General features: G+C 45.1%; 2 protein-coding genes and 1 long non-coding RNA gene across 3 annotated transcripts in view; 1 reads left to right on the top strand and 2 right to left on the bottom strand.

Annotated features, from left to right (window-relative positions):
• Positions 1-1,338: 1,338 nt before the first annotated feature.
• On the bottom strand, positions 1,339-4,137 carry LOC146760348 (uncharacterized). The gene is made up of 3 exons (XR_014947627.1): positions 4,072-4,137; positions 2,519-2,593; positions 1,339-1,607 (listed from the first exon to the last, which is right to left on the bottom strand). It is a non-coding gene; the product is annotated as an uncharacterized LOC146760348 (long non-coding RNA).
• A 391-nt stretch (positions 4,138-4,528) lies between these two features.
• On the top strand, positions 4,529-6,327 carry LOC146760347 (inositol 1,4,5-trisphosphate receptor-interacting protein-like 1). The gene is made up of 2 exons (XM_085551354.1): positions 4,529-5,098; positions 5,135-6,327. The coding sequence occupies exons 1-2, from the start codon at positions 4,529-4,531 to the stop codon at positions 6,296-6,298; spliced, it is 1,734 nt and encodes a 577-aa protein (XP_085407480.1). The 3' UTR covers positions 6,299-6,327.
• Positions 6,328-11,755: 5,428 nt separating this feature from the next.
• The window catches only part of LOC146760346 (obscurin-like protein 1), a 28,281-nt gene continuing 14,069 nt past the window's right edge, over positions 11,756-25,967 (bottom strand). The window contains exon 5 of the mRNA XM_085551537.1: positions 11,756-13,565. The gene's annotated coding sequence lies outside the window, so the exon portion shown is untranslated. The remainder of the gene's footprint in view (positions 13,566-25,967) is intronic.

Below are 25,967 nucleotides of genomic sequence, written 5' to 3'. Positions count from 1 at the left end.
AACGTGCTGAGAAAAATGCTCCGCTCCCATGAGTTTGGAATTTATTTTCAAACTGAAGGGAATGTTTGCTGTGTTTACTGTGGTATTCAGGCACTGGGTTCCTTTCATCTTTCTCAAGATGCAGCTATATACAACTAGAGGATGCAAAGACAGTGAAGCATTTGTTGCTTTGTTTGTTTTGTTTTTGCATATACTGAAGGTTTTATTTCATCACCCACTTTCATGGAAGAATAATTCAGAATTAGTTCAAAGTAAAGGAGGCCTGAACTCCTTCCTTCCTCTAGCTCAGCAGAAACCAACATTTTTGGAAGATTTGCAGAGGAAGGAGCGCAATGAAAAATGATCCCACTGAGTCTGGAGTCCAACCTGTCATTGATGCAATCCACACAAAAAATCAAAGCCAACCTTCCACAGACATTCTTTGACTGAGATGAGCACCACATGCAGATTGAGGAGCAGACCTCGGTGATTACATTGCTCTGGTTGTGATAAAAGAAGGCAGCACTGGGAGGGATTCCCTCTGCTGGTCCTGGGGGGCCACAGTGATTCTTAGAAGGTCATCCTGCCTCTCTGGTCTGGGCTTGAGAGTGAAGGAGAGCAGTGTTGTGTAGATGAGCAAATCTATCTCATTTACCATTTCATGTTTTGAGAATGAATGAAAACAACTGAAAATCTGTCTCCACAACATTCTCATATAAATTATTTATATCAGGATTGTTTTCAGCCCATAGAGACTGCAAAGCAGTAAAGGTTCATCCGATCCCACAGGGATGGGCTGGCTGCTCTGATGGGGCACTGCCTGGGCTCAGCTCCATGCTCCCCCAGCAGCCCGTGCAGGCAGGCAGCAGCCAGTGCCTGCAGTCCATGCAGCCCCAGCACAGCACAGCCGGCGCACAGAAGGCTCAGCAGGTGCCGTTTCCCCCTCCTCCTCCTCCCAGCTCAGCACCCCGCAGTTGTCTCCACCAACTCTCCCGTGCAGCGTTAATGTGAGGGAAAACTGTGGCATCACCATGGTGCAACTCTGACTTCCCCTCATCCCTGATCAGTTCTCAGACAGGTGTCAAAAGAAACATGATTTCAGGAAAAAAGGGCATTAAGATGTCAGTATAGAGACAAACTCAACTTAGACTGTGAGCACATCTGTATATTCTTGATTATCTTTTTAAGAAAACTAAAAGAAATATTCCTGAGTGCTCCACTGGAAATAGTCAGCAAATAAGATTCAGTGTTCATGGAAGAAACCTCTGAAACAAGTTAGCATAGCACGGGCAGTCAGCAGCCAGTGCTGCATTTACACACTTAGAATGAGAAAAGGAAAACCTGAAATTTCACACAGCATTGAAAAGAAAACTATTTTTGATATCTTAAGGCAGATGCTGGGTCGTGGTCTGATGTGTTGTGGTTCAGAAATAAAATAGGTCTTTAAAAGGAACAACAGCTCTCTTTTCTCTGGAGGAGAAGTTCAGTGAATCCTTTCAATTTCCAAAGGCGTAGAGGTCAGACTGCCCCGTGCCCTCACTGTGTGCTTTCTGCATGAGGCTGAGATGACTTGTGTGATCTCATAGGCATGGGCTGCTTTAAAGACTGCTTTATGCAGTACATTCTGCCTGAAAAAGCAAACTTACTTTTAGTATTCCTTCACACATGATTTTGCACAGACGGCTTCCCAGGGAGTTGAACTCAGCCTGCACTGTGAATGGTTTGAAAAATGTCTATTATTTAAAAGTTTCATTGTTAGAACTAAACCCGAACTGTTAAGAAGGAGCCTCAGCCACAACCAAGAACAAGTTCAAACTCAACAAAAAGAATTGCTGGCCATCTCTCCCGTTCTTGTCTTTTAAAGCTACAATAACAACAGAAAAACAATAAAACACTTTGCAAGCTTGGGAGCACTTTAGCATCAGTCTTGCTGACAGGAGCACCTTCCTCAATTATATTTTCATCATCAGAGAAACTATGAGCCCACTGTAACTGGATAAAAGCCCTTCAAAATGAGAGCTTCCTTCAGTGTCTCACTCCCAATCAGAGGTGCTTCCACGTGGCAGCCTCCAGACCTCACAGTTTATAACAACACAATGACACTTAATGACATTTCTCATCGCATTTCTGTCTCACATGGGGAGTGCACCACTGGAGGGGATGCACTAGGCCATGTGTGAACTGACTGGAGAAGAACTGGAAATACGTCATCACTGTTTTGTTTAGAAAAGTACTTCTGACAAAAAATCACAGGTTTTTTGTGACTTCATAGAAAGATTTATTTCAAAAATATGAAGTAAGACCTGCATAAAAACTTGAACAAGATAAGCATGATTTTCAGGTTAGTGAAAATCAAGCACATTAATAGACAGCTCCTGGTTTCTGCATACAGAGCTGATTTTCTCTCCGTTGTCTCACTTGAGGGAAATTGAGCAATAAATGATGGGAACCAGTGGAGAACATCCTCCTTCCAGGGCTGCAAACTACATTTGTCTCAGTTGTGCACACAGTCTGCATTCACACTGTGGTGAGTGCTCACCTGTGAGTGTGCAGTTCAAGTGCTTGTCCGGATTTATTTCTTGGTTGTTAATGAGTATTCAGTTTAGTTGTTTACCTGAAATGCAAAAAGTAGAGATTGGAAGTTTATTGTCATGTGCAAAATTATTGAGGGTGCACTGGATAGATGCATAATGCAAGGGGCTTTGACTGGTTTGCCTACAGAGGAACCCACATTGGTGATTCTCTGAGCAGCAGCAGCAAAGCCTCACATGTGGAGGCTGACCAGATTGCAGAAGGGGAACAGGATACAAACAGTTTGAGGAGCTGCTTCACTGACATTTCCAACACTGTTTTGGTAAAGGCCTTCGCTAAGCACAGTGACCTGAGATAAGCACAGAGTCAAGTTTAACATGCCTGAGAGGAGGATCTGGAGAGGAGGATGTCAGAAGTGCTCCAGTGTTACCATGATGACTGGCTTCCCACTTGCCCCCCATTGTAGTTGCACTGCTTGGCACTGGAAGGCACCAGCCTGGAGCTCCGGCTGCAAGGCTCCGCCAAATGCAGGAAACAACAGACACCCAGAGACTGGTGAAGTACAGAAATCTGAATGCTGAATTCAGATTCAGGAAAGAATAGGTCCTGTTTCACTGGGTTACACAGCTTCTGTTGGTTAATAATATTTATTGATATCCTTGTTACCGGAAACAGAGAAGAAGAGCGATTATCTTCTGTGGAGAAACCTACACTAGGGAACCTGCTGTAGCAGGGGATTTTGTCTAGGGGATCTCGTGAGGTTCAAATGACTTCCAACCCTGTTGATCTGGGATCTCCCCTGGCTTCAGGAGGTGACTCTGGCCTTACCTCCCAGAAGTCAATACAGCCATGGCTGGGAGCCTTGTGCTGCAGGCAGCAAGGTATGCAGGTGAAGCACAGCTGGTCTGACAGCTGCCATCACGCTCCTGTCCTGCAGGGCTGTCTCCTTACCTACCAGACCACTCTGTGCCTGCAGGGCTGCCTTGGTTCAACACCCACAGGCTCCCAGCCAAGCCTTTCTCTGTTGGCCTTTGAGAAATATTCCTGCCTCGTGCACATGTGATTTTGCAACATGGGGTAGACAGCAGTTGCTCCTGCTGTTTTCTCTACAGCATAAGCTCACCCAAAGGAGCCAGAGCCCATGCAGCTGAAGAGGCTGCTGCACATGTGGGCATCCTAATCATCATTGTTAGAGCCCCTTTGAGCTGCTTGGATCGAGCCATCTGGCCTTTTGCTCAGAGGACGTTCAGACCACCGGTGGCTGAGGGAGCAATCAGCAAAGGGCTGTGTGATGTCAGGTGCTGAGACTTTGACATGACCGGCACTGATCTTCAGCTTTGTTCCCTCTGTGGCATTTCAGCACTAAAATGAGTTTCTGCATATGCTGCAAATTCTTATGTTTCCTCAGGAGCAGTAGTTTTGATTTTCCTTTTCTGTCCAAATGATTTTCCAGGGACAGTGTGTTTGGAACATAACCTGTGGGGTGGCACATGAGGAGCACAGCATCCATGGGAAATACCACCCCATTTTATTTTAAAGAAAGGCCCGGGCAGCTCCCACCTGCTTAGTAAAGAGCGTCCCCAGGAGCTCTGTCCAGAGATATGCCTCCAAATTGAGGCAGTGCCGTGGCTCAGTGGCCATGTGCCCACCCTGGGCAGCTGAGAAGGGTGGAGTCGGGCAGCCCATTTGTGACATCAGCAGGAATGCATTGCATCACAACGCAGGGGATGGGTTTAGGGCCACAGGCAGGCAGCGCTGCTGCATTTTTGACCTGGGCCAATGGTGAGTGCAGCAGCAGGGGAAGGTCGGGCTGGACGAGGGATGTGGTGCAAACACCGGCCCCTGTGGGAGCACCACGGGCAGTGCTTGGAACTGTCCCTGCCAGCGCTGGCCTCGGTCCCTGCTGCCACCCAGCTCCCTCGTACCCACTGCTCCTACCTGAGCACAGGGCCATGCGGCTCCTGGCCCCGCTCCCTCCCAGCCCCACTGAGCCCCTCTCTCCCATCTCTTGCAGATCATGGCTTTGGTGTTTGTTCTCGCATTGTTGGTGCGGGCGCTAAGTGTCAGTGTCAATACTGATGTGCTCATGCTCGAGAACGTGCAGCGGCGCGAGGTTGATCTGCAAAAGCACATGATACCTCCGCAGCACGAGATTGAGCAGAGGAATGAGCAGCAGAGCTGGGTGGACATGTCATCTCTGCTCTTTGCTCTGCTGGATTACTGGAAGATCTGGTTCAATGTGGGGCTGATTCTGTTGCTCCTTTGGAACATGTTGCAGTCCATACAAATGAGCCAGCATGATGAAAGCAGCAGTGAAAATGACAGCTCCAGTGGCGAGGAGGAGGCATCGGGGGCGGAGCAAGAGGAAGAGGAAGAGGTGGAAGAGGTTGAACAGGAGGAACATCAGGAGGAACAGGTGGAACAGCAGGTGCAGGAGGAAGAGGAACAGGTGGAACAGGAGGAACAGCAGGTGCAGGAGGAACAGGAACGGGTGCAGGAGGAACAGGTGGAACAGGAGGAACAGCAGGTGCAGGAGGAGCAGGTGGAACAGGGCGGACAGCAGGAGCAGGTAGAACAGCAGGAGCAGGTGGAATTGGTGGAAAAGGAGGAACAGGAAGAAGAGGAGGATGACGAGGAAGAAGACTTCAAAGATTCAGCACTGACAAAATTTCTCACAAGGCGTGCCCTGGAAAAGGTGGAAGGAAGGGCCACCAGGTGCCCTATAGTGGAGGAGCTGATGAACCAGCTCGTGCAGACCTTCAGATTCATCTGGTCCAACAGCTTCTTCCCGGTGCTGCAGCCTGCCATTGGGGTGGGCAGTGCCTTTGAAGGCTGGAGTCCCCGGGAGTGGGACAATGTGTACTGCCTGCTCGTGCCCATAGAGCCTCCCCCCGGGCACACCTTCCTCCTGGAGCTGGGAGATGAAGGGCACGGGCTGGCAAGGAACTCCCGCGTCCGCGTGGAGCTTCAGTGCATGTGCCAAAGGGAGAAGCAGCTGGGGAATGTGCTGTGCTTCCTCCACCACCATGAGGAAGAGCTGAGCCAAAATCAGGACCCCAGCCTGCTACAGACTCTCTGCACTGACTCCTACCTGGATGTGGAGAGAACTGTCACCTGGTTCACCGCACAGGTGGCAGCAATCTGGAAGACCACCCACCACGCGCACGCCTACAGCCTGAAGGTGCTGCCTTCCAGACGCTCCTGCAAGCTCCAGCTGACAGAAGCCTCCAGCGGGGAAAAAGTCCTCGTCGAGCTGCTGTTCGGGGTGCAGCAAGAATACTCGGACATCTACCTGACCAGCCAGAACACAGACGCCGGCTTTACGCCCAGCACAACATGGCCACAGAGCTGTGCTGTGGCAGAAAAGAAGTTCTTCCAGCACACGGCCAGGAGTACCGGACAGGACAGCTCCCACCTGCACTGCCTGACGTTGCTTGCCAGCATCTTAGTGGGCATGGGCTTTTCCACCTATGTCATCAAGACTCTTGTCCTCCACACTTTGGCCATCATCCCTTTGAAGAAGTGGCGCAGGAAGTATTTCCTGAATCGGATGGAGAATCTCCTGCGGTACCTGCGCTTCTGCCTGGATGAGAAATGCCTGAACCACTTCTTCCTTGGCAGCAAGTCGGTGCACAGCACGATTGTCCTGCCGCAGTCCTTCCGATCCGCCAAGCCGCTCAACCTCTTCCAGCACCTGGAGGAGGACCCGGACGCCCACTCCATAGCACTGCGTGAGTTCAGGGAGCTGAGAGATCGCTACATCAGACTGCTGCTGTTCGGACGCTGAGAGAGACCTTTGTCCGAACCCTTCTCTTGTTTTGGCTGCAAGCTCACATCCTGTGAGCAATAAGACTCTGAGACCTATTTAGGAGGCCAGAGGTGGCTGTTTCCTTGTGGCAGTCAGTGTCACGTTGGAGAGAGCTTACCAGTGGAAGATCCGGCCTGTGACCAAATGACTCCATCTTGGTATGGGAGATCTGGGGATGGAACCATTGTATCTTGTGAAGGCAAGATGCAAACAGATGCTTCCCTGCTCCCTCTGACGACCATCTCTACTGAAGATCAACATCTGAACTACGAGTCATGCTGGAAACCCAGTGGTGACTAATTCTCTCTTGCTTTCTACAAAGACTCTTTGCTTTTATTTCCTATCTCTTTTCTATCACCCGACTTCCCTTCCCCATTTCCCTAAACAACAACAACTTTTAATAAACTCTTATAAACTATATATCCTGTTGTGTCTCAATCTCGCCGTCGTGTGTACGTATATTGAAAGAATATAGAGGCCACTAAGATGGTCGGGGTGCTGGAGCAGCTCTCCTGTGAGAAATGGTTGAGGGAACTGGGCTTGTTTAGCTTAGAGAAGGCTCTGGGGAGATCTCGTTGTGGCCTTGCAGTACTTGAAGGGAGCGTATACAGAGGAGGAATTGCTGTGTCACGGTGTTATCTAGATCAATCTATGTCTGTGACGGGGAGGGGCAGTAGGCTCCTGTTCCCCCTGGCTCCCAGCGCATAGGAAGGGAAAATAAGAAAGGGGTAGGGAGATGGGAGCTGGACTCAAGGAAACAAACAGAGAAGTGGCAACGATCTAAGGAGGAAAACTTATTATTTTACTAATTACAATCTAATGGAAATTGAGGCTAATAAGCCAAGTAAAATAAAAGGGAAAGAGAGAGAGAGGTTTTCCGAAGACCGAGAAGCCTACTTTGAAACTGAAGGTGCCACGGCTTGGAAGCACACCCAGACTCGCTACCAGGCAGTTTGAGAGAGAGACAGCATCACTTCCGTGATGTGTTTCCCTCTCTGACTGTGAGACCCTCTGGGACATGTAGTTGTTCTCTGTGCTCTATATGATGTTATGATGTGGAATACCAATAGAAAAATGTACAAAACCATGACATTGTGAGGGTGGGCAGTGATAGGACAAGGGGGAATGGCTTTAAATTCAGACAGGGAAAGTTTAGGTTGGATCTTAGGAGGAAGTTTTTCACTCAGAGGCTGGTGACGCACTGGAACGGGTTGCCCAAGGAGGCTGTGGATGCCCCATCCCTGCAGGCATTCAGGGCCAGGCTGGATGTGGCTCTGGGCAGCCTGGGCTTCTGGTTGGTGACCCTGCACACAGCAGGGGGTTGGGACTGGATGAGCACTGTGGACCTTTGCAACCCCGGCCATTTCATGATTGTATGATGGGTGACATAAATCGCTGTCTGATTATTGTTGCAATATGCTTCTTTTCATGTGCTCTTAACCAAATACTGCTGGTGTTGCCCTGGGTGTCCTGTTTGGGGTCGTATCCTGGTAGATGCTTTACGAATACAAATGGTGCATAAAGGCCTGTATAGTTCATTAGGACCAGATCTCATGTCCATCGATAGCAGTATTATATAGAAATAATATACCTTTACATATATAAAAATGATAGACCTTTCAGAAGGGTATATAAATGCAGCACAGTGGACAAACATATATTACTCTGTCCACCTGTTTGACAAAAATGTATATATTATTTTATACCCTGAAGCAGGGGTTTTAATATTCCTTCAACAATATTTTGATATAATCATCAGTGACTATAACTGCTCTGCTCTGGATCTTCTTGTCATCTTTCTAAATGTCTGCTCCATTTTTTCATCATGTTGGACCAAAAATATAGCGTGGTGATGAACTACACAGGTCTGTTTTGTGCTGTAGATGCTTAGCCCTGGAAGTTTATCAGTAAATAAGAGAGATGAAAAATCCACTTTAGAGAGAGGATTAGGTAAAAAATTCAGCTTCTTGAAAGTAATCTGAGAGGTACTACTGACGTATTCGCCAATTAACCTGACTTATCCCAGGACTTCAACTGTCCCGGGGAGAGAGACACAAACATGGATGCCATCATGTCTTCTCTCAATATATTGCTCTGTCACACACCTTATATGCCATCCTAAATCCTGCGCAGACACGTACACCCGCTACGCAAAACCCGATGCACGCGAGAGAACCTATACACACACCTACCTAAGCCCGCAGCCCACTAACTCTTAACCTACAGGCCTAACTCAGCTATTCTAGAACACTCCATCTACTCAGAACTACTGTATGCACTCATAAATCCTCGCAAAGACAACTTAGCACCCCAACATACTACAGAACTCTGTGATCAGTGGGAGGTTGGCACAGGTTTGCTGTTAAAAATGGCACTTTCTGCCCTTCTGTGTCCATGGGCTCCTGAAGGATTTGTAAATCCTTGTGCTAAAGGTGGATGAGGCTTGCACATCTCCTGCCACCTGATTATTACCTGTGCAGATGGAACATATCTCTGGGTTCTGCCTGCAGGTAGCAAGGACAGAGCAATCCCACATGGACAGGGACTTGCCAAGGTATAGCTGAAAGCAGGTGGTAGATAAGATGAATTGCCTTCCAGCAATTTGCAACCAGAACGAGGAGAAATTTCATATGATAGTGAGCTGCAGTTCCTGCTATCAAACCTGACCTGGTGCTAAGCCTTCTAACAGCTATTGTCTCGGACCATTTAGAAGAGAGAGTCCCATTCAGCATTTCCTGTCCCTGCTGTTACCTGGAGGTTTTTTGCTGTGCTCTCACTGCTCCTTTCCATGCTGATCTTTGGGATGCTGCATTGCTGCAGCATCACTGAGGAGCAGTTAGAGAATCACAGAATCATCATCATAGACTCATAGGATGGCTGGGGCTGAACAGTACCACAATGATCATCTAATTCCATCGCTGGTGGCACCGCAAAGATGAAAGGAAGAGGCTTTGTGTTATAGGAGCATTGCCATGCAGTGCTGATTGCCTATAGGGTTTCAAGCAAGGAAACACCAAAATAATAGATCAGAGCACCCATGATTTTGTGTTGTGTTCACGACAGTATTTGGCCCCTTATTTGCTATGGTGAGTTTCATTTGCTGGAAACCTTCATCTCTCTTTTAAATGATCATTCTTTGGTTTGAATCAAGCTTTAAATGGGAGTCAGTGAATGCGCTCCTGGATTTCTGTATGTGTTTGCCCGGTGGGATAGGTTGTAGTTAAGTGAAATGCATGGTGTAAGCAAAGAGAAATTGCTGTATGCAAACCATAATTTTTGCATACTTACTGTTTGGAGTGCTGATGAAAGGGATGTATCACAGCATTTTTATCATGTCGGCTGCTCTCCCTGTCTCACTGCCTGAAGGGTGGCAAAGGGCCCCTTTCATCTGGAGGATTATGAGGCCATCATGGTAAACAGCAACACCTGGTTGGGTTGACATTGTTGGAGCTTTCATCTTTTGTTCGAAGTTTTGAAGTGTTCCTTGTGGTTCTTTTGTTCCCCGAGTCATGACTTGATGTTTAGCGAGATCAGGGAGGAGCAGCTTCTTGCTGGAGTCATTAATGTGGATGGGGAGGGGAGAAGACAGTGGCCAGCTGAGTGCTTCCAGAGTCCCAAGGTTGGGGATGGCCCTACAGGTTTGGAGCTCAGTTCTGGCTGCACAGAGGGTGCCTGGATCTCTGCTTCTGCTGCTTTCACCCCAACAAATGCTCCTTAAGAATGAAATGCAACATGCCGCTTGGCTTCATACCTCTTAATCCCAGAACAGGAGTCCATCCACAAGCGGATGAGAGAAACTGACAACAAAGGACTTAGCAAAGAGACACTGACAGAGTCAGTGGGCAGTGCTGCCAGTTTCTGCCTGCACTTGTAACCAACCACCCAGCCTTGCCACCATCACACTGGCTTCCTGAGCTCATTCATTTACTCTGGGGGGTGCCTGCAGGGCCTGGAGCGTGCAGGAGTGGAACGGGAGGCTGTCCATGAGGCACTGTGCTCGGGGGGATTTCCCTGGCTGGACCATTGCATGTTCTCTGCCTTGCAGCATCTGAATGCAGACAGAGCCGGATCCTGGTGGGCGAATGCCAAAGAAATCTCTTAGTTGGTAGCCGAGTCTCATACTTGCCTTTATGATATTCTTTTAACATCAAAGTAAGATTCATATATAAAGCAGAGCACCCAAGAATATATCTCTAGTAATGGTGACAGTGAAATGTCATTTTTGGATGGAATGTTTTTATTTCCCTTCCTTTTTAGTCTCACCTTTTTTAGTTTTCTATCCACTGATTTTGCCCAGAATTTCCAACCTGTGGAAATATATTCCCGTGTTTATTTAGCACTGCTGCTTTTCCTGCGCTAGCAGTATGGATTTAGACATTGGCTCATCCTTTATGCAGTTCAGAGAATGACTTCAGGAAAAGTCCTAATCCAGCAAAGGTGGATTCTTCAATAAGGAAAAATACAGCTCAGATTGCAAGAATAAAGATGGAATGGGTCTTTGCTGTGTTCTGCCTCTTCCAAGCATGTAAGATTTTTCACTCAGGGGTGGTGACCCCAGCACTTGCTCTTGTTGAACCTCATCCCATTGGCCCCAGCCTATTGATCAGCCTGTCCTGGTCTCTCTGTGGGGCCTGTTTACCCTAAGGCAGATCAGCACTTCCTAACAACTTGCTGTCATGTGCAAAATTATTGAGGGTGCACTGGATAGATGCATAATGCAAGGGGCTTTGACTGGTTTGCCTACAGAGGAACCCACATTGGTGATTCTCTGAGCAGCAGCAGCAAAGCCTCACATGTGGAGGCTGACCAGATTGCAGAAGGGGAACAGGATACAAACAGTTTGAGGAGCTGCTTCACTGACAATTCCAACACTGTTTTGGTAAAGGCCTTCGCTAAGCACAGTGACCTGAGATAAGCACAGAGTCAAGTTTAACATGCCTGAGAGGAGGATCTGGAGAGGAGGATGTCAGAAGTGCTCCAGTGTTACCATGATGACTGGCTTCCCACTTGCCCCCCATTGTAGTTGCACTGCTTGGCACTGGAAGGCACCAGCCTGGAGCTCCGGCTGCAAGGCTCCGCCAAATGCAGGAAACAACAGACACCCAGAGACTGGTGAAGGGTCCTAAACCAACAGGCGGTACCACCCTCATTTGTAAATACAAGTCACCAAGCCCTGGCTTAGGTGAGCCAGGATCCTGTTCACAGGACTACAGACTTCTATGGAATAGCCATGTTCTTCTTTCTTTTTTTCTTCCTATTATAAATTTTGCAAACAGATCACTTAACCCAGAGCAGAACAAAACCACGTGTAATTAGCTGTGAAGTAAGTGACACCATTCAATTCATGAGAATTTTGTTTTCTGCTTGCTCAGAAGCACAGCACTCAGCACAGGATATGATCTGCAGTAAGAAAGGAACACATCTGACACATTGGAGTCCTACTGGGATTTGGCAGTTTATTTCCATGAGCTGATTGTCAACAGTGGGGGAATTAATGACCACGTTATAAGCAGTGTGCATCTGCACACAAGCACTTACGTTTGGCATGTATAGTGTCACACGTGCAATGAAATTAATTACAGAATTATGTGCAATTATGGTTATAAGTGTAACACATTAAGCAGTCTCTTGCCAACTATTTAATGCACGTACTCTCAGTAAACTCATTTTTTTCAAGGATTCACAACTCTTTTCAAACATATACTTCAATTTAAGCAGTTCCTGGAGTTAAAGTGGTTGACTTGTGATTTATACTCTGCTGATGGGGACATTTTTTTTTTTATTTTCATGTCCTTTTAAACTGCTTATTGTAAAGATTTCTCCCCATTGCAGTGTTTCTTGTGCCACTTCTTCTTACTCTGTTCCCTCATTTTTTAACTGACTTTCCCTTTGTATTGTCCTGTCATTATACGTACCCAGAACAAACAAGGTATGGAACAGTGTCTGCCATTGGTTTGTGTCTTACTGTATTGTGGTTAGGATGGAGTAATTAAGGTGAATAGACCCAGGGTTCCAACACCCCCCAGGGGCAGCCCCAGGTCCTGCAAGAGCAGCTCCGGCCCTGCTGCAGCCCTCACCATGCCACTCACGTCACACTCTCAAAGAGCAGCTGCAATTCCAAGGAGGGTTATTTCATTTGGCACAGAATCTTTTTTAAATGGGTAGCTTCCCAGACTTATGCTGAACAGCAACGAGCAAAATTAACTTGTAGAATTGTGTGTAGAATTATCATGACCAGTGTTCTAGCTGTATCAGCCAGCAACTACATCCCTAAGATGCAATCGTTATTTCATTTTTGTAAGCCCCTTCCCCATTTTCAGATGTCACAGAATGACAGAATTGTAGGGGTTGGAAGGGACCTGCAGAGCTCATCGAATCCAGCTCCCCTGCAAAGCAGGCACTCTACAGCAGGCTGTACAGGTTGGCATCCAGATGGGTCTTGAATATCTCCAGAGAATGAGACTCCACAACTCCCCTGGGCAGCCTGTTCCAGTGCTCCATCACCCTCACTGTGAAGAAGTTCCTTTGTATATTGGTGTGGAACTTCCTATGCTCCAGTTTGTGGCCATTTCCCCTTGTCCTGTCCACACAGACAAATGAAAAGATGGTGGCCATGTGCCTTTATCTCCCACACTTAAATGCTTATAAACATTAATCAGATCCCCTCTGAGTCTTCTTTTCTCAAGGCTGCACAGACCCAGGTCACCCATTTCCTCATAGGAGAGATGTTCCAGGCCCTTTATCATGTTTGTGGCCCTCAGCTGGACTCTTTCCAGACGATCCCTGTCTGTTTTGTACTGGCAGCCCAGAACTGGATACAGTACTCAAGAACCGGATACAGTACCATATACGTATTTTTTACTTCCATAACTCAACACAACCTTCTGTTTGGGAGACAAACAGCAACCTGTTTGTGATACACACCTGCAGCGTGTATCGGTGCTTTTGACTGAGTGAAAATTCATACATTCAAAATATGATTGCCAAGAATATAAAAGGGATCTTAGGCAGCTTCTCTTCCCAGAGTTTCATCACTGGCTGCTGAGCTCATAGACAGAGCTGTGTTTGACGGGGGCAGTGCCTGAGCACTTCACACAAAGTGGCCAAGGAGCAGTGCTGCATTTCTGCATGGCTGCATTTCTGCATGGCTGCATGGCTGCCTTCAGTGCTGCAGGAGCTGTCAGTGCTGGTTGTCTCCTGGCAGTTGGAGCCATTTGGGCTCCCCAGGAGTAATTTTGCAGAAAGCCTAAGAAAAGAGAAAAAGCAGTGTGTTTTTACAGACAGCCTTCTAGGGAGAACAAAGCGCTTCCCTTGATTTCTGCACATAATTTAGGGATAACTTAATTAGCTTCACTGAAGTCATGCTAATTTACCTTAGGTAAAAGTGATTCTCTTTCTCCTTTTGTGAAAAGGGAACAGTGTAAATTTCCTGATGTTAATTAAGACAGAAGCACACTATACCTTCATGTATTCAGTGCAAAATAAGCAAGACTAGAACACAGCCCAAACTCCAGATTACAATCACTGGCATGGTCATCGTTTGGCACAGGCATCCGCAGCAGCTGGGATTTCTGCAGCTGGCTGATAGAACAGCATAAGGAGGAACGTGTTACAGAGGTGCTTGAGAACTGCGTGGGTTTCTTTCCATGAAAATATCAGAGATTTGGGAAAGCTTTTTTGAGGGGCAGGTGCTACAGAGAGCCACTGTGCCAGGACCGTGGGGAGCTGCGTGGTGGGGTCACCATAGGACATAGAAGGTTCCAAGTTGGAAGGGACCCACAGGGATCACACAGCACCACCCAGACCTGGTGTCAGAGTGGTGTCCCAACACTCCCTGAGCTCCGGCAGCCCGGGGCTGTGCCTGCTGCCCTGGAAGCTGTGCCATGCCCACCACCCTCTGGGGCACAGCCTTTCCCTCACCCCCACCTGCCCTCCCTGACACAGCTCCATGTGTTCCCTCAGACCCTGTGGCTGTCAGAGAGCAGAGCTCAGTGCTACCCCTCCACTCTCTGTGAGGAGCTGCAGGGTGCCATGAGGAGCTGTAGGGATGCCACGGGGAGCTTTAGGCTGCCATGGAGCTGCATTCTGACATGAGGAGCTGCTATGAGGGAGTCATAGGGCTGCCTTGAGGGATAACTAAACACAAAGACTACTAATACATTTCTGTTATTGTTTCATCTGAGGACCTCTATAAAACAGTGTAAGAGATTATTCTTTCACACCATTGTCTCAAAGTTTGCTGAGGACACAGATGGACAAGTCCTGGTCAAGGGTCGAGAAATCCTTTGTCTAAATCATAGAATCATAGAATTACCCAGGTTGGAAAAGATCTTGAAGATCAAGTCCAACAGCAGCCTAACAATAGCACCCTAACACTAACAACCCTTTGCTAAATCATATCCCTGAGCACCACATCCAAATGGCTCTTAAACACATCCAGGGATGGCGATTCAACCACCTCCCTGGGGAGCCTATTCCAGTATTTAACAACCTTTCTGTAAAGAAATGTTTCCTAATATCCAACCTAGGGACACATATGGACAAGTCCAGGCAAATCACAGTCAGAGTTGATGAAATATTTTGTCTGAAGATTTGCAGTCCAAGGGCAACAATAGAGAAAGAGATAAGCCACAGCTTAGTGGCTGGGAAGCAGTCTTTTCTCAAGGGAGATGCCATCTCGGGGGTTCTGCACATGGCTCTTACCCAAGTACCCAGGAATGCCACATTGGCAGAAGAAGGATAAAAAAGGGACCAATAAACATGACATCAGGTGCTTCACAACATGATTCCTGCATGCTGATAGACTTTCCTGGCCTGCTACCTGAAACTTGCCCCTTCCTCTTGGGCCTGCTCTGTCTCTACCTGCTTGCTGCCTAAGGCCGGCCACTCTGCTGCTGCTCTTCCCTGCACTTTTGCCTTGGGGCATTGCAATGGCATGCAACAGAACACTGCTAGGTCTTGGTGGTGACTATCCCTGCTTTATGCAATTTTTGCTTCTTTCCTATATTTCCTATTGCCCACTTTCCCTTCCCCATCACCCTAATTCATAATAGTTGCCAGTCCTCCCCTTCCCCATCTCCCTGATTAAGATTTGTAATAAGCTGGTTGGACCACCATTTGAACTCTTTGTTTCTTAATCTCATGTCAGGTATACATATATCAAAGAACCTCCTCTCCTTCCTATGAATTGGAGCAAGACAAACAGCTGTAATAAATAATGGTTTTCCTTATCAACATGTGTGGGATCGCAACCTTCCTTCCTTGCAATTACCCTAGAATAAAGATTTTCTGCTAACTCCAAGTGGGCCTCAGCGTGAGTTCCTCAGATCTGAACTTTACTTGAGGATAATCAGGGTTGTTTAATTTCTGAGCAGCAGCTTCACTGAGGTAATTGATTTGTTCTTGAAATCGTGGTTTCAGGGAAATGCTCTTTGTAATTTCCTCAGCTGATATTTCATGTTGTGTAAAATTGCAGCTGTCACACTGCTTTGTATCACAATATGGTTTTCAATGGAAACATATCACCAGCTACAAGTGATTGTTGAAGGAAGTTTAAAAAAGGCACAGAGAAAAAGAACCCTGGAACTGTGTATTCTTTGAAAAGCTATAGAAAAATTCATGGCAAAATACACTGAAGTCTATGGACAGCAACTGTACTAATCGCAGTTCATGGAAGTAATATTTTTTTGATGAATAATGTATGCAGAATGAAACTTATTCAGTACAGTTCATCCTTTAAACAATGCCTGCAAAGATATGACAAGCAGCTGGAGAGATCTTTGTGGTGTGTGTTAGCCATGAACACAAACTACCAGTAAGCTATTAGGGAAAGTGCAAATCGTCCTTTACCTTACAAAATCTGTGTATTACAGAAACACACAAAAGGCTTAACTGGAGCTCTGCTAGCCAAGCGATGGTACATATTTTCAACATCTATGCCCTTGTGCATTTTCAAAAACCTCCTAATTTGTAGCACTTAGAGACCAAGGCATGATGGGCAATGGGTGGAGTGAAGCAATGCTGCGTGAATGAGTATTGGCAGCTGGGTGAGAGGTGTAGAATGGGTATTTTATTCCTCTATCCAGTTGCCCTCTGGGATGCCAGGCCCTTGGCAGATGGACATGGAAGGACATAGAAGAGACAGAGGGCACAGCTGAAGTGAGGTACATTTTGAGCAGGCACAAGATGACGCTATTGGCGAGAGGATGGCCAGGCACTCTGCTGGAGACCAAGGAAGCTGTGGGTTCTCCATCCCCAGTCAGAGTCGGAGCTGGACTGGCCCAGGTCTGCAGTGGAAGCAAACCTCCAGGCTGGCCACATCTGAGCAGAGGACTGGAATTGCATTCTTCCAAAATTTGTCTAACATTTTTTTTGTGTGTGATTTGCTGTTCTTAAATATACGTATATATTACACATGTTATATAAACATTTAATTATTGTGTATTTGTATACTTAGAATATATCATAGAATCACAGAACAGTTGTCTGGAGGGACCTTTCAAGATCATGTAATTCCAGCCCCTCCAGAATTGATTGCCATGTGCATACTAAATATGTATACATCAGCTATGTAGTTGCTCGTTTCTCAAAGGACACCATGAGTATTGAACTGAAAATCTATCTGTAAAATGGAAGTATGATTGAAAACCACACCAAGATATTTTGAATCCAGTGATGTTTCTTATAATAGAACTAAAAGAAATCAGGCTTGCATGTCACCCACAATCTAACAAAATGTGTTTCTATCACATAATCTCTAATTCTAGGGTTTGACCAGTTTCATTTTATTATTTCAGCTTCTGCTTTTAGCTGTAATGTTTTAAAACTTCCATCGGAGATCTCTTGGTTTGCTTCATTTCATCTCATTCTATTCCTCAGTTTTAGACAGTGACTATAGCAAAGAATGTTTCTGATTTTCCTGAAAGTCGTCATTTACTCACAGTGATTTCTGACAAATGCTCTGTTGTACAGTTTCTTTTTTATGATGATTGCATGGAATGTGCATATCACCATTATTTCCTTTAAGCCATTTGGATGAAGATTTGCTTGTACATAGACAAAAGCTGTATACCTTGGCTTTCTGAGTTTTGGTTGCATTTATCTTGCTTCATTTTTCCATTTAAGGATTACTCCATGTTTAACCAGCATGGAAATAGCACAGAATTTGGAGGTTTATTAATATCTATAATACAGAGCATTTGTGTCTGTCTCATGCATTGAATAAGATGATAGAAATGGGAAAAGATAAATGACAGGATTTTACAACTGATGTAGCAGCTGTTTTTGTGATGGAAAGCAAAGCCATTTCAGTCACTCTTTAATATGATTGGGCGTAGCAAGGTTATGCACTTGAGGAAGAACTGACAGAGGGAGCACTCTTAATAAGGGACAACTGAATTGTTGTGTACGAAAGAAGTGTGAAGCAGAAAGAGAGCAGTGAGACTGAGCCAGAGGAAAGCCTGGAGCCTGAACCTGTTGAGCGTTAAATCCCCTTCCCAGGAATGTGACTCATTTGTAGCAATCCATGTTCCAAATCAAACCATCAGCAGACACATCTGCCTTAATCAGGGAGTATCTTTTCCAGACATTTTCTGCACTAATGGTACACATTTTCTGTTCATATTTTGATGGACAGAACAGTGCAAAAAACAGTCATCCTAAGTGAATATTTATTGTTGTATCTGCCATTATTAAATGCCAAGCAGACATTATTTTACTGCTAGATTTTTAAAAAGATTCAGAAACACTCTGCAGATTAATGCAATTCAAATATAGGTATTTCAAATGCATAGTGATATTCACAGTAATCAGTATAAAAAAAAAATCAAATCAAGTCAAATCAAATCAAATCAAGCATTACTCCTCCGTTTTCACATACTGAGTTTCCTGGTAAGGCTTACAGCGTCAGGATACGATGAAATTCTTTAAAAGACCAAAATGAACAGCCACTTGTTTAATTGCTGTAGACTTTTATGCCAGGTTAGACCTATATTTGTTTCATCATATGGGAACAGTCCCATTCTATCCCAGACAGCCATTTTATTGTGAACATTGCTCTGCACTGCGAGACCACACCTATGCCAGAGGTACTTGTTTTCTTCCTACACATTAACTAACTTTGGTTGTTGAGCAGCATTGACACCAGAGGCTGTTGGGCTCCTTACCACAAAACCATTCCTCAAGAGAGGCTGAAATACAGTCTTACCCATCACTCTATGATACAGTGCACAGAGGGAGAGAACAAAGAGGGAGACAAAAAACTGAAAAAGAGAGCAAGAAAGAATATCCTCCATGTGATCTTCTGCTTTGTGTTGATTAATAGCATTGCTTGTTCTGCATGACAGTTACTCCCAGTGTGAACTGATAGATCATCCAGGGATCTTACCCAAGCCAGTTACCCATTAACTCGTAAACAAAGTATAAATATTAATTAATAATTCTTGGTTTTACAAAGTAAAGGACCCATTAAAATCAGGCAGCATGGAGATTTCATTTAGAAACACCTGCTGTCTCTCTGACTAGGCTCCCATAGGCAAGGTTCAGTGCGACGGCAGTGTCTTTTGAGGGTCGTTGGATGCCTGGGAAGCAGCAGCAGCACTTCTGTACCAAAGTGTTTCCCTTCCCCTATGCATATTTTAAATGAGGTGAACGTGCCCTGTCACTCACCAGCTCCATCAGCTCCTTATCTTAGCAGCTAATCTTGCTGCAGGTAGTAAAAAAAATTACTGCAAGCTATTAAGTTTCTACTAAAATGTCAAATTCTGTGGAGTCTTGAAAAGAAAATGAGTGTATAGTCCCATTCCAGCTAGACAGATTGAGTTTGGTGTCCACTATGAACTAAAAGATTTACTCTCCAGATTGGCTAATTCCTTGAGCATTAAATGCCCCAAGAAAGGGAGCAAACATACTATTAATAACTCTAATGGCTAAAAAGCATATTATTTTCAAGTGATTTGTTAATCAGCATGAGTTCTGCCTACAGCTATTGCAATCAGTCATCTTTCTCCAGTAGTAGCTAGTGTCTTAATAAGGAACAACAAGGGATTTGGAGGAGCTAAAATTGTTCAGGCTCGAAGGAAGATAACAGAAATTATTAACCAACTTGGATAAAAGCCACCAAACAAGATGGGAATACTATTGGAAGGGCAGACTGTAAAGCCTCATTGGAAACAGATAGAGCCAAAGAATGAGTTTGTGAGAACGTCTGTTCCGAAGCTGCTTCCCTCTGATGAAATTCTCATCCATAGTTTAAAATGGGAAGAGGAATTTTCTTGCATAAGACATCAGTGACTCATGGCTGTGGCTGCAGGAGGGACCTTGGATTTCTGGTTGAGACTGGGGTGATGAAGCTGAGCCTGGAGTCCCCTGCAGTGCCCTCAGAGCTGCCCGCCAGACCTTGGTTGAGTTCTCAGCTAAGCAAACAAAATGATGATAATTTGTTCCTTAAAAAAAGAAGAAGAAAAGAAAAAGAAAAGGAAAAAAAGGAAAAGAAAACAAAAAAGGAAAAGAAAAAAAAAAGGAAAAAGAAAAGAAAAAGAAAAAGAAAAAGAAAAAGAAAAAGAAAAAGAAAAAGAAAAAGAAAAAGAAAAAGAAAAAGAAAAAGAAAAAGAAAAAGAAAAAGAAAAAGAAAAAAGGAAAAAAAGAAAAAGAAAAAAAAAGGAAAAGAAAAAAAAGAAAAGGAAAAGAAAAAGAAAAAGGGGGGGGGGTAAAAGGAAAAAATAAAGAAGGTTCTTTGCTGTTTATGCTTCTTTTTGTCCTTCAAAGCAAAAAATAAAAATAAAAATAAATAAAACATTTGGGCTTGGCCCCAAAACTCCAGCATCCAGGAAGGGTTGTTATGACAGATGTGGTGAGCACCAGAATATCTGTGGGCAGGGGAAGTGAAACCATTGGAAGAAATTGCCCAGAAGTTGTCTAATTAAACAATTTGTGAAAACATTGTTGTCGTTGCCTCAGACAGCCTGGTTTGTGTGAGTAATTCAACGTTGTGTGAAGGCTGGATGAATGAATCTAATCTGTTTGAAGCTTCTGGCTTTATTGGTAACATTTTATAAATAAAATAGCAATACAGAGGGCTGTAGAATCCCAGTGCTCAGGTGGGATGCACATGATGAGATGCAGGTAGTGGACTGTAGAACACCTTCTGGGCAGGCACCCAGCACCCAAAGCACAGGACTGAAGGACACAGCCCAGAACCAACGAGGCCACTTTGCAAAGCACAGATGGGCTTTCTAGGATGTATTTTTTTCTCCTGCACTTTTGAATTACTTCTTAAATCTGGGATCTTTTTAAAGCAAGTCAGGAACATTGAATTACCATTTTAGGTTTTTTGTTTGTTTGTTTGTTTGTTCATTTGTTTGTTTAGAATTATTAAACTGTTTTTATTACATTTTCAGACTTTCTATGGAATAATAAAAATTAAAAAGCTTAGATTGAGAAACAACTCTACAACATTTATTAGATGACTGGCATCTATGAACATAAGATTTCTTCATGAAATTTTGTTAATGAACCCACAACAAGCAGGGGAGCATTTTGGTGCCCTGATGTACACAGGTGGTTTCCCAGCAGGTGGCCAGCACTGGCATTCCTGCAGTAATTGATTAGCTCAGGTGTACAAGTACAGCACTGATTGATTACCTATTAAATAACACTCCATTGCATTTCTTTCAATTATACAACACAGGATAGCTGTTGCCAGCCAAGAATTCCATGATATCAGACATATTGATGACTTATAATTGTTTATTTGCATTTGGAGCTGAGGACTTGGAGCAAACCTCTGTGAATGGCCACAAGGAGCACGTCTGTATCACACAGACAGTGTGCTGGGCTGGAGGACGAGGGCTTGGATGGGTCACTGGGCTTTGTGACAAAGTACTGTGAACAAAGGGGACAGTCCTCCTGAGCAGGGCTGAGCACAGGATCCTGCCCTGGGCTCCAGGTGGAGACACAGCAGCTCAGGACAGGCTCTGAGGAGGTGGTTCCAGTTGGGGAGGCCCTGCACTGCACACCCACCTGTTGATTTAATGCAGCTGAAAGCTGACACTGCGCCTTGCATTGCTCGTGCAGTTTTAAACACACACAACTCCCAGATACTGGAATTTTACAAGGCCACATGCACATGTAAAGCAATCCTCTTGCTATTCTGAGGCAAAGGGAAGCTCTGTTCTAAAAATCTAACAGCTCTTTATGGCCATGTCTCTCATCTGATTGCTTTGCATCATTTCTGTGATCTCACTTCAGGATGCATTTTGGTTGGCTGTTTGTGAGAGCTTTTGTTAGTGGTGCTATTCTGGGACTGCATCCAACTTGCTCCTCATCAAGACCTCTGAGAGAAGTTTCCACATGAACCAAAGCCCTTAGAAGTCAGAAGTTTGAAGAGGAGATGCTGCAGCCAGTGAGCGGTGGGACATCCAGGGTCAGAACTATCATTACAGGTACAACAACAACTCCACTGCTGTTCCTACAGCCTAGACATGGCTGGGGGGGGGGGGAAAGAAGGGTGGGGAAAGGGGGATCACACATGCCCCATTCTAGCAGCCCCACTATCTGTACCAGGTTGGCAGAGGCTTGAACCCCCTGAGCAGTGCTGGGTCTGCTGGCCTCTGACACACTCCTATCCAGGGCTGACCTCCAGAACAATTCGGCATGAACAGGGGCACCCAGAGCATCAGCAACATAACAAGAGGAGGGGTTGTTCTACACATGCTTCTTTTTCTGAAGAAATCTTTTCGCCATCATCTCCCAGTGTGCTTTTTTTTTCCCCGCAAAGCTGTGATCAAAGTCTGCCAGAAGCATCATAGCAGGGTACAGCTCAGGTATGAGGAGACAACAAGGTGTGTGCTGCAGAAGACTGCAAGAGTAAGAATTCATGAGTAGCCATAGTTATACATCTTGCTGAACAGATTCATTTCCCAATTTTAAAATGGCATTTGTTTTGTCATGTTTCTCATCACCATTAGTGCATAATGGGACACTGTGCATCAGTTTAAATGAATTCATAATGAGTGCTGTAGCAAGTCTATTGAATAGGAGATAAATAGGTGATTATTCTGACTCTGCTCTGATGAATGGGATTACTTATGGAGTTATGTGCCACTTCCACAACCTCTTATGGAGAGAGATACCATAAATCAGAGCAGACTGGGTGACCCATTAGATGTCATAGCCAAAAAAGAGGAGGACTGACTACAAGAAGTAAACCAGAAAGGACTGACAATGCTAGATGCCAGCTAGCACAGATCAAAGAAGACTGATGAAATGTGAAGACATAATGTGGAGACTTGGGTGACCAGGACCCTCTTAAGGGAGTAATGTAAGGATGCAATGAGAAAAGGAAAGAAATGAAGGACTTGAGACTGGTACAAGGCAAGCTTTAGGAGAGTCATGGGCACATTCACAGGAAGGTGCATCCTTCCAGCATTTCCCTCTGGGCTTGAGGGAAATGAAATTAATGGTGGGGAAAGGAAGGGAAAGAGCAGGGAGATGCCGTAATATGTATGTTCACTTTTACACAAAGGTAGAAGAAATGAATTAGTGAGAATGTAGCAATGATATCTAGAAAGTTAGAAGGTAAATGATGTGAAGTGGCCACAGATGTATGATTATTTCCTGAGGACATCAGCTGAATGGATGATGGATATTGTTGCCCAACATTTAAAGAGGGGATGCAGGCTGTAAGAAACACAGAAATGGCTGTGCTTTGGACAGATGATCAGGAACAAGGGAGAATGGACCTGAGGTCCTGGAATCAGAGATGAGAACAGATATCTTGGGTGGAAGGAACACAACAGACAAGGTATAACATCCAGGACACAGTCTGACCTGCTAGCATTAAGAGAAAATGGCATGAGTAGGAGGAGGTGCTGGGCATAAAGTGTGTGATTTGTACCATACAGGATAATAGTTCTGAGAAAAGCACTTCACAGGCAGCATGTCACATTGCAAGGCATCACAGGAGACAGGTAAAGCTGTCATTCAACTACTTACAAAGGCTGACAAAGATAAAGAAAAATTTTCCAAAGTACCCTCTGAAAGCAAAATAAAACTCAATTTCAGACAGCTTAACGATATTTCATCACGTTTTTGTGGACACTGAAGCATGATCAGAACTAAAATTCAACTTGGTTAAGAAGTGAGAAGAGAGATGGGAGTTCCTAGGAAGAGCCCGGCTGATTCATCTGCACTTTGATGCTGGAAGGAGAGCTGATACTAATGTGCAATGAGTAGTTTTGGGACAGTCTCTGGAGATACAGAAAGATCGGCTGAACTTTGGTGGCAAGGACATGCCCCAGGGAACCACCATGTGCCAAGGGAGAGGGGACTCAGATCAGGGGATGAGGTCACTTCCCACTTGGAGAGATTTGTTTCTCATTTGAAATATTGTAATAAAAACTCTGAAGTTTTTGCTGTGCTGTAAGAGAGATCCTTCTCATATTGGCAATTGTGACATTGTGGGAAACTTCTAGAACAGACTGGGAACAGGTGGTTTAAATGGCAGTGCGGGCTGGCCACAGGATATGTAGCATAGTCTCTGGTGCAAAAAGTAGCAGTGACTTTAGTTTGGCAAATAGCATGGGTGGCATGGAAAGCCTGAAACCACAGAAAAATGCTGAATCATTAATAGTAACTATGAATGACTGGAATGAGTGTATATAAGGGAGAACTCATACATATATTTTAAGAAAACATAAGCATTACTGTACAGGCCTTACTAACAATGAAGTTTGGTTGTATAATGCTGAAATTTTATGTTTGACTAAGAGATTCCCACAGGAATGAAAGTAGAGAAGGGTTACGGCTGCAGTCAGTGACTGTCTGGACTTAATGAGCCAGAAGATATGAACAGAAGAGCTTCTGCGTCAACACGATGAGCCACTGGTCAGACTCAGTATGGATCACATTTGAGTCCCAAAGGCACTGAGCAGTGTACATTCCTCCAGTGTCACAGGCTGGGCAAACTGCTCAGATGTTTTCCTTCTGGATGAATGTCAGTTTTCCAGCTGCAGGGTATATCCCATACTCAGAGAGTCGGCCTGGTATTGTCCCCCATAGCACTTCTGACCAGAGCTTCTGTCCTTCCCAAACACTGCTCTAAATACATGTCTGGCTCCTGACCCACAGAGCAAGTGGGTCGCAGTCAGACTGCAGTGATATGCCCCCACCTGGAGATGAGCAGGATCTCATGGTCACAGCAGGAAATACCCCAGACTGCCAGCACCCTGACAGGCAGAAAAGATGTTCAGGCAGAGACAGACAGTCAATGAAGTAGTCCCTCAGAGACTGAATACATGTCCCAGGTGTAAGGGATACTACAAGAGGACCATGAGAGATTGCTTGACAAGTTGGCAGTGCGGTGCTGCCTGAGATGGAGCTCACATCTCCTTACTGAAGGAGTGACAGATACGGTTAAAAAGAGTTGGAAGATGCACATTGCACTGTGTCCTAGGGTCCTAGCAGCAAAGACTGCCCTTATTTCTGTTGTCAAATACACATTCTCCCCCAAGGGCAGCTGGTATCTTACATATGCCAAGCACTCAAAAATGCCGCTCTGTCACCGTGTCATGGTCTGGTCTCATAGAGAAGTTTATTAGACTGCCTCTCTATTCTTCAAAGAATAACTCTGTATCATTTACAGAAGGCTTAGGAATGCCATGTGTAATGTGTGCTTTAAGTATTTGTTTGTTCTTACTTGAGCGTGGCTTTTGATGTAGGTCTACCCATTACATAAAAGCCAGTAAGCTAGAAAAGGATGAAAGAAAATGAAATGGTCTGTATCATATCATTCTGTATAGTATTTGTGTATACTGAATATTTCATTTATTCTGTAATCTGCAGATAGTTTGAAATTGAAAAGCCAGGCTATTGCAATGGCAGCCCTTTTGTTCTTGGAATGAGTTTGGCTTACTCAAGCAAAGCAAGTGAGCACCTGATTAAAGGCAATATCTATCTTTAAGGAAAAAGGCTGTCATTCTGTTGAGCTATTGAGCGACTCCCAAATTTATTTAGCACTGTACATGACAGGAGCATGAATGGACTTCTTCCTGTGAGATGCAGTCACATCCATGGCAAAGTCAAGTCCCCACTGTCCTGTCACTGGAGGGGAGCCCAGGAGCAGTGGGGGCTCTGGGGCATATGCAGACACAGCACTTGGGATGTGAGCACACAGAGCAATGCCCAGAGTCCATGGGGTAGGAGAACCATACTTAGGACACAGGTTCAGGGAAAACCCGAAGTGATGTGCCAGAAGAAATACCACATGGGTAGATGAGTGGGATGTGCAGCCTCAGAGCAGTAATCCTCGGGGCTGGAAATGAGAGGATCTGGATAGGAAATGTCCCATCCCTGGAGACAGCCCTGGGAAACCTGATCTAGCTGTGGATTTCCTCATTCACTGCAGGGGGGGTTGAACTAGATGGCCTTCAGAAATCCTTTCCAACTCTAAGGATTCTATGATTCCAAAAAGGAGAACCAAGTCACAGAAAACAACCCAGTGCATGGGATACTGGCTGAGCAGGACCATAGGCAACCCAGTGCCCTCAAAGTCTATGGAGGTAAGAAACTCTTTACTCACTGCAATATTCCTGGAAATCTGTTGTTGTTCCTAAAATGCAAAGCATGGCTGAGATTTCCTGGAATGAGAGAA

This window comes from Coturnix japonica, chromosome 6 (genome assembly GCF_054131305.1).
Source record: "Coturnix japonica strain WE chromosome 6, WE-NBRP24, whole genome shotgun sequence".
Classification (NCBI taxonomy): domain Eukaryota; kingdom Metazoa; phylum Chordata; class Aves; order Galliformes; family Phasianidae; genus Coturnix; species Coturnix japonica.
The sequence above is the reverse complement of the archived record's forward strand: the minus strand, read 5'-3'. Positions and strand labels throughout refer to the sequence as shown.

Bases quoted from the DNA above. Each gene is read 5' to 3' on its own strand.
- LOC146760347 (XM_085551354.1), top strand. From the start codon at position 4,529: ATGGCTTTGGTGTTTGTTCTCGCATTGTTGGTGCGGGCGCTAAGTGTC. The intron at 5,099-5,134 runs GTGGAATTGGTG...CAGGAAGAAGAG, and splicing joins AGGTAGAACAGCAGGAGCAG to GAGGATGACGAGGAAGAAGA.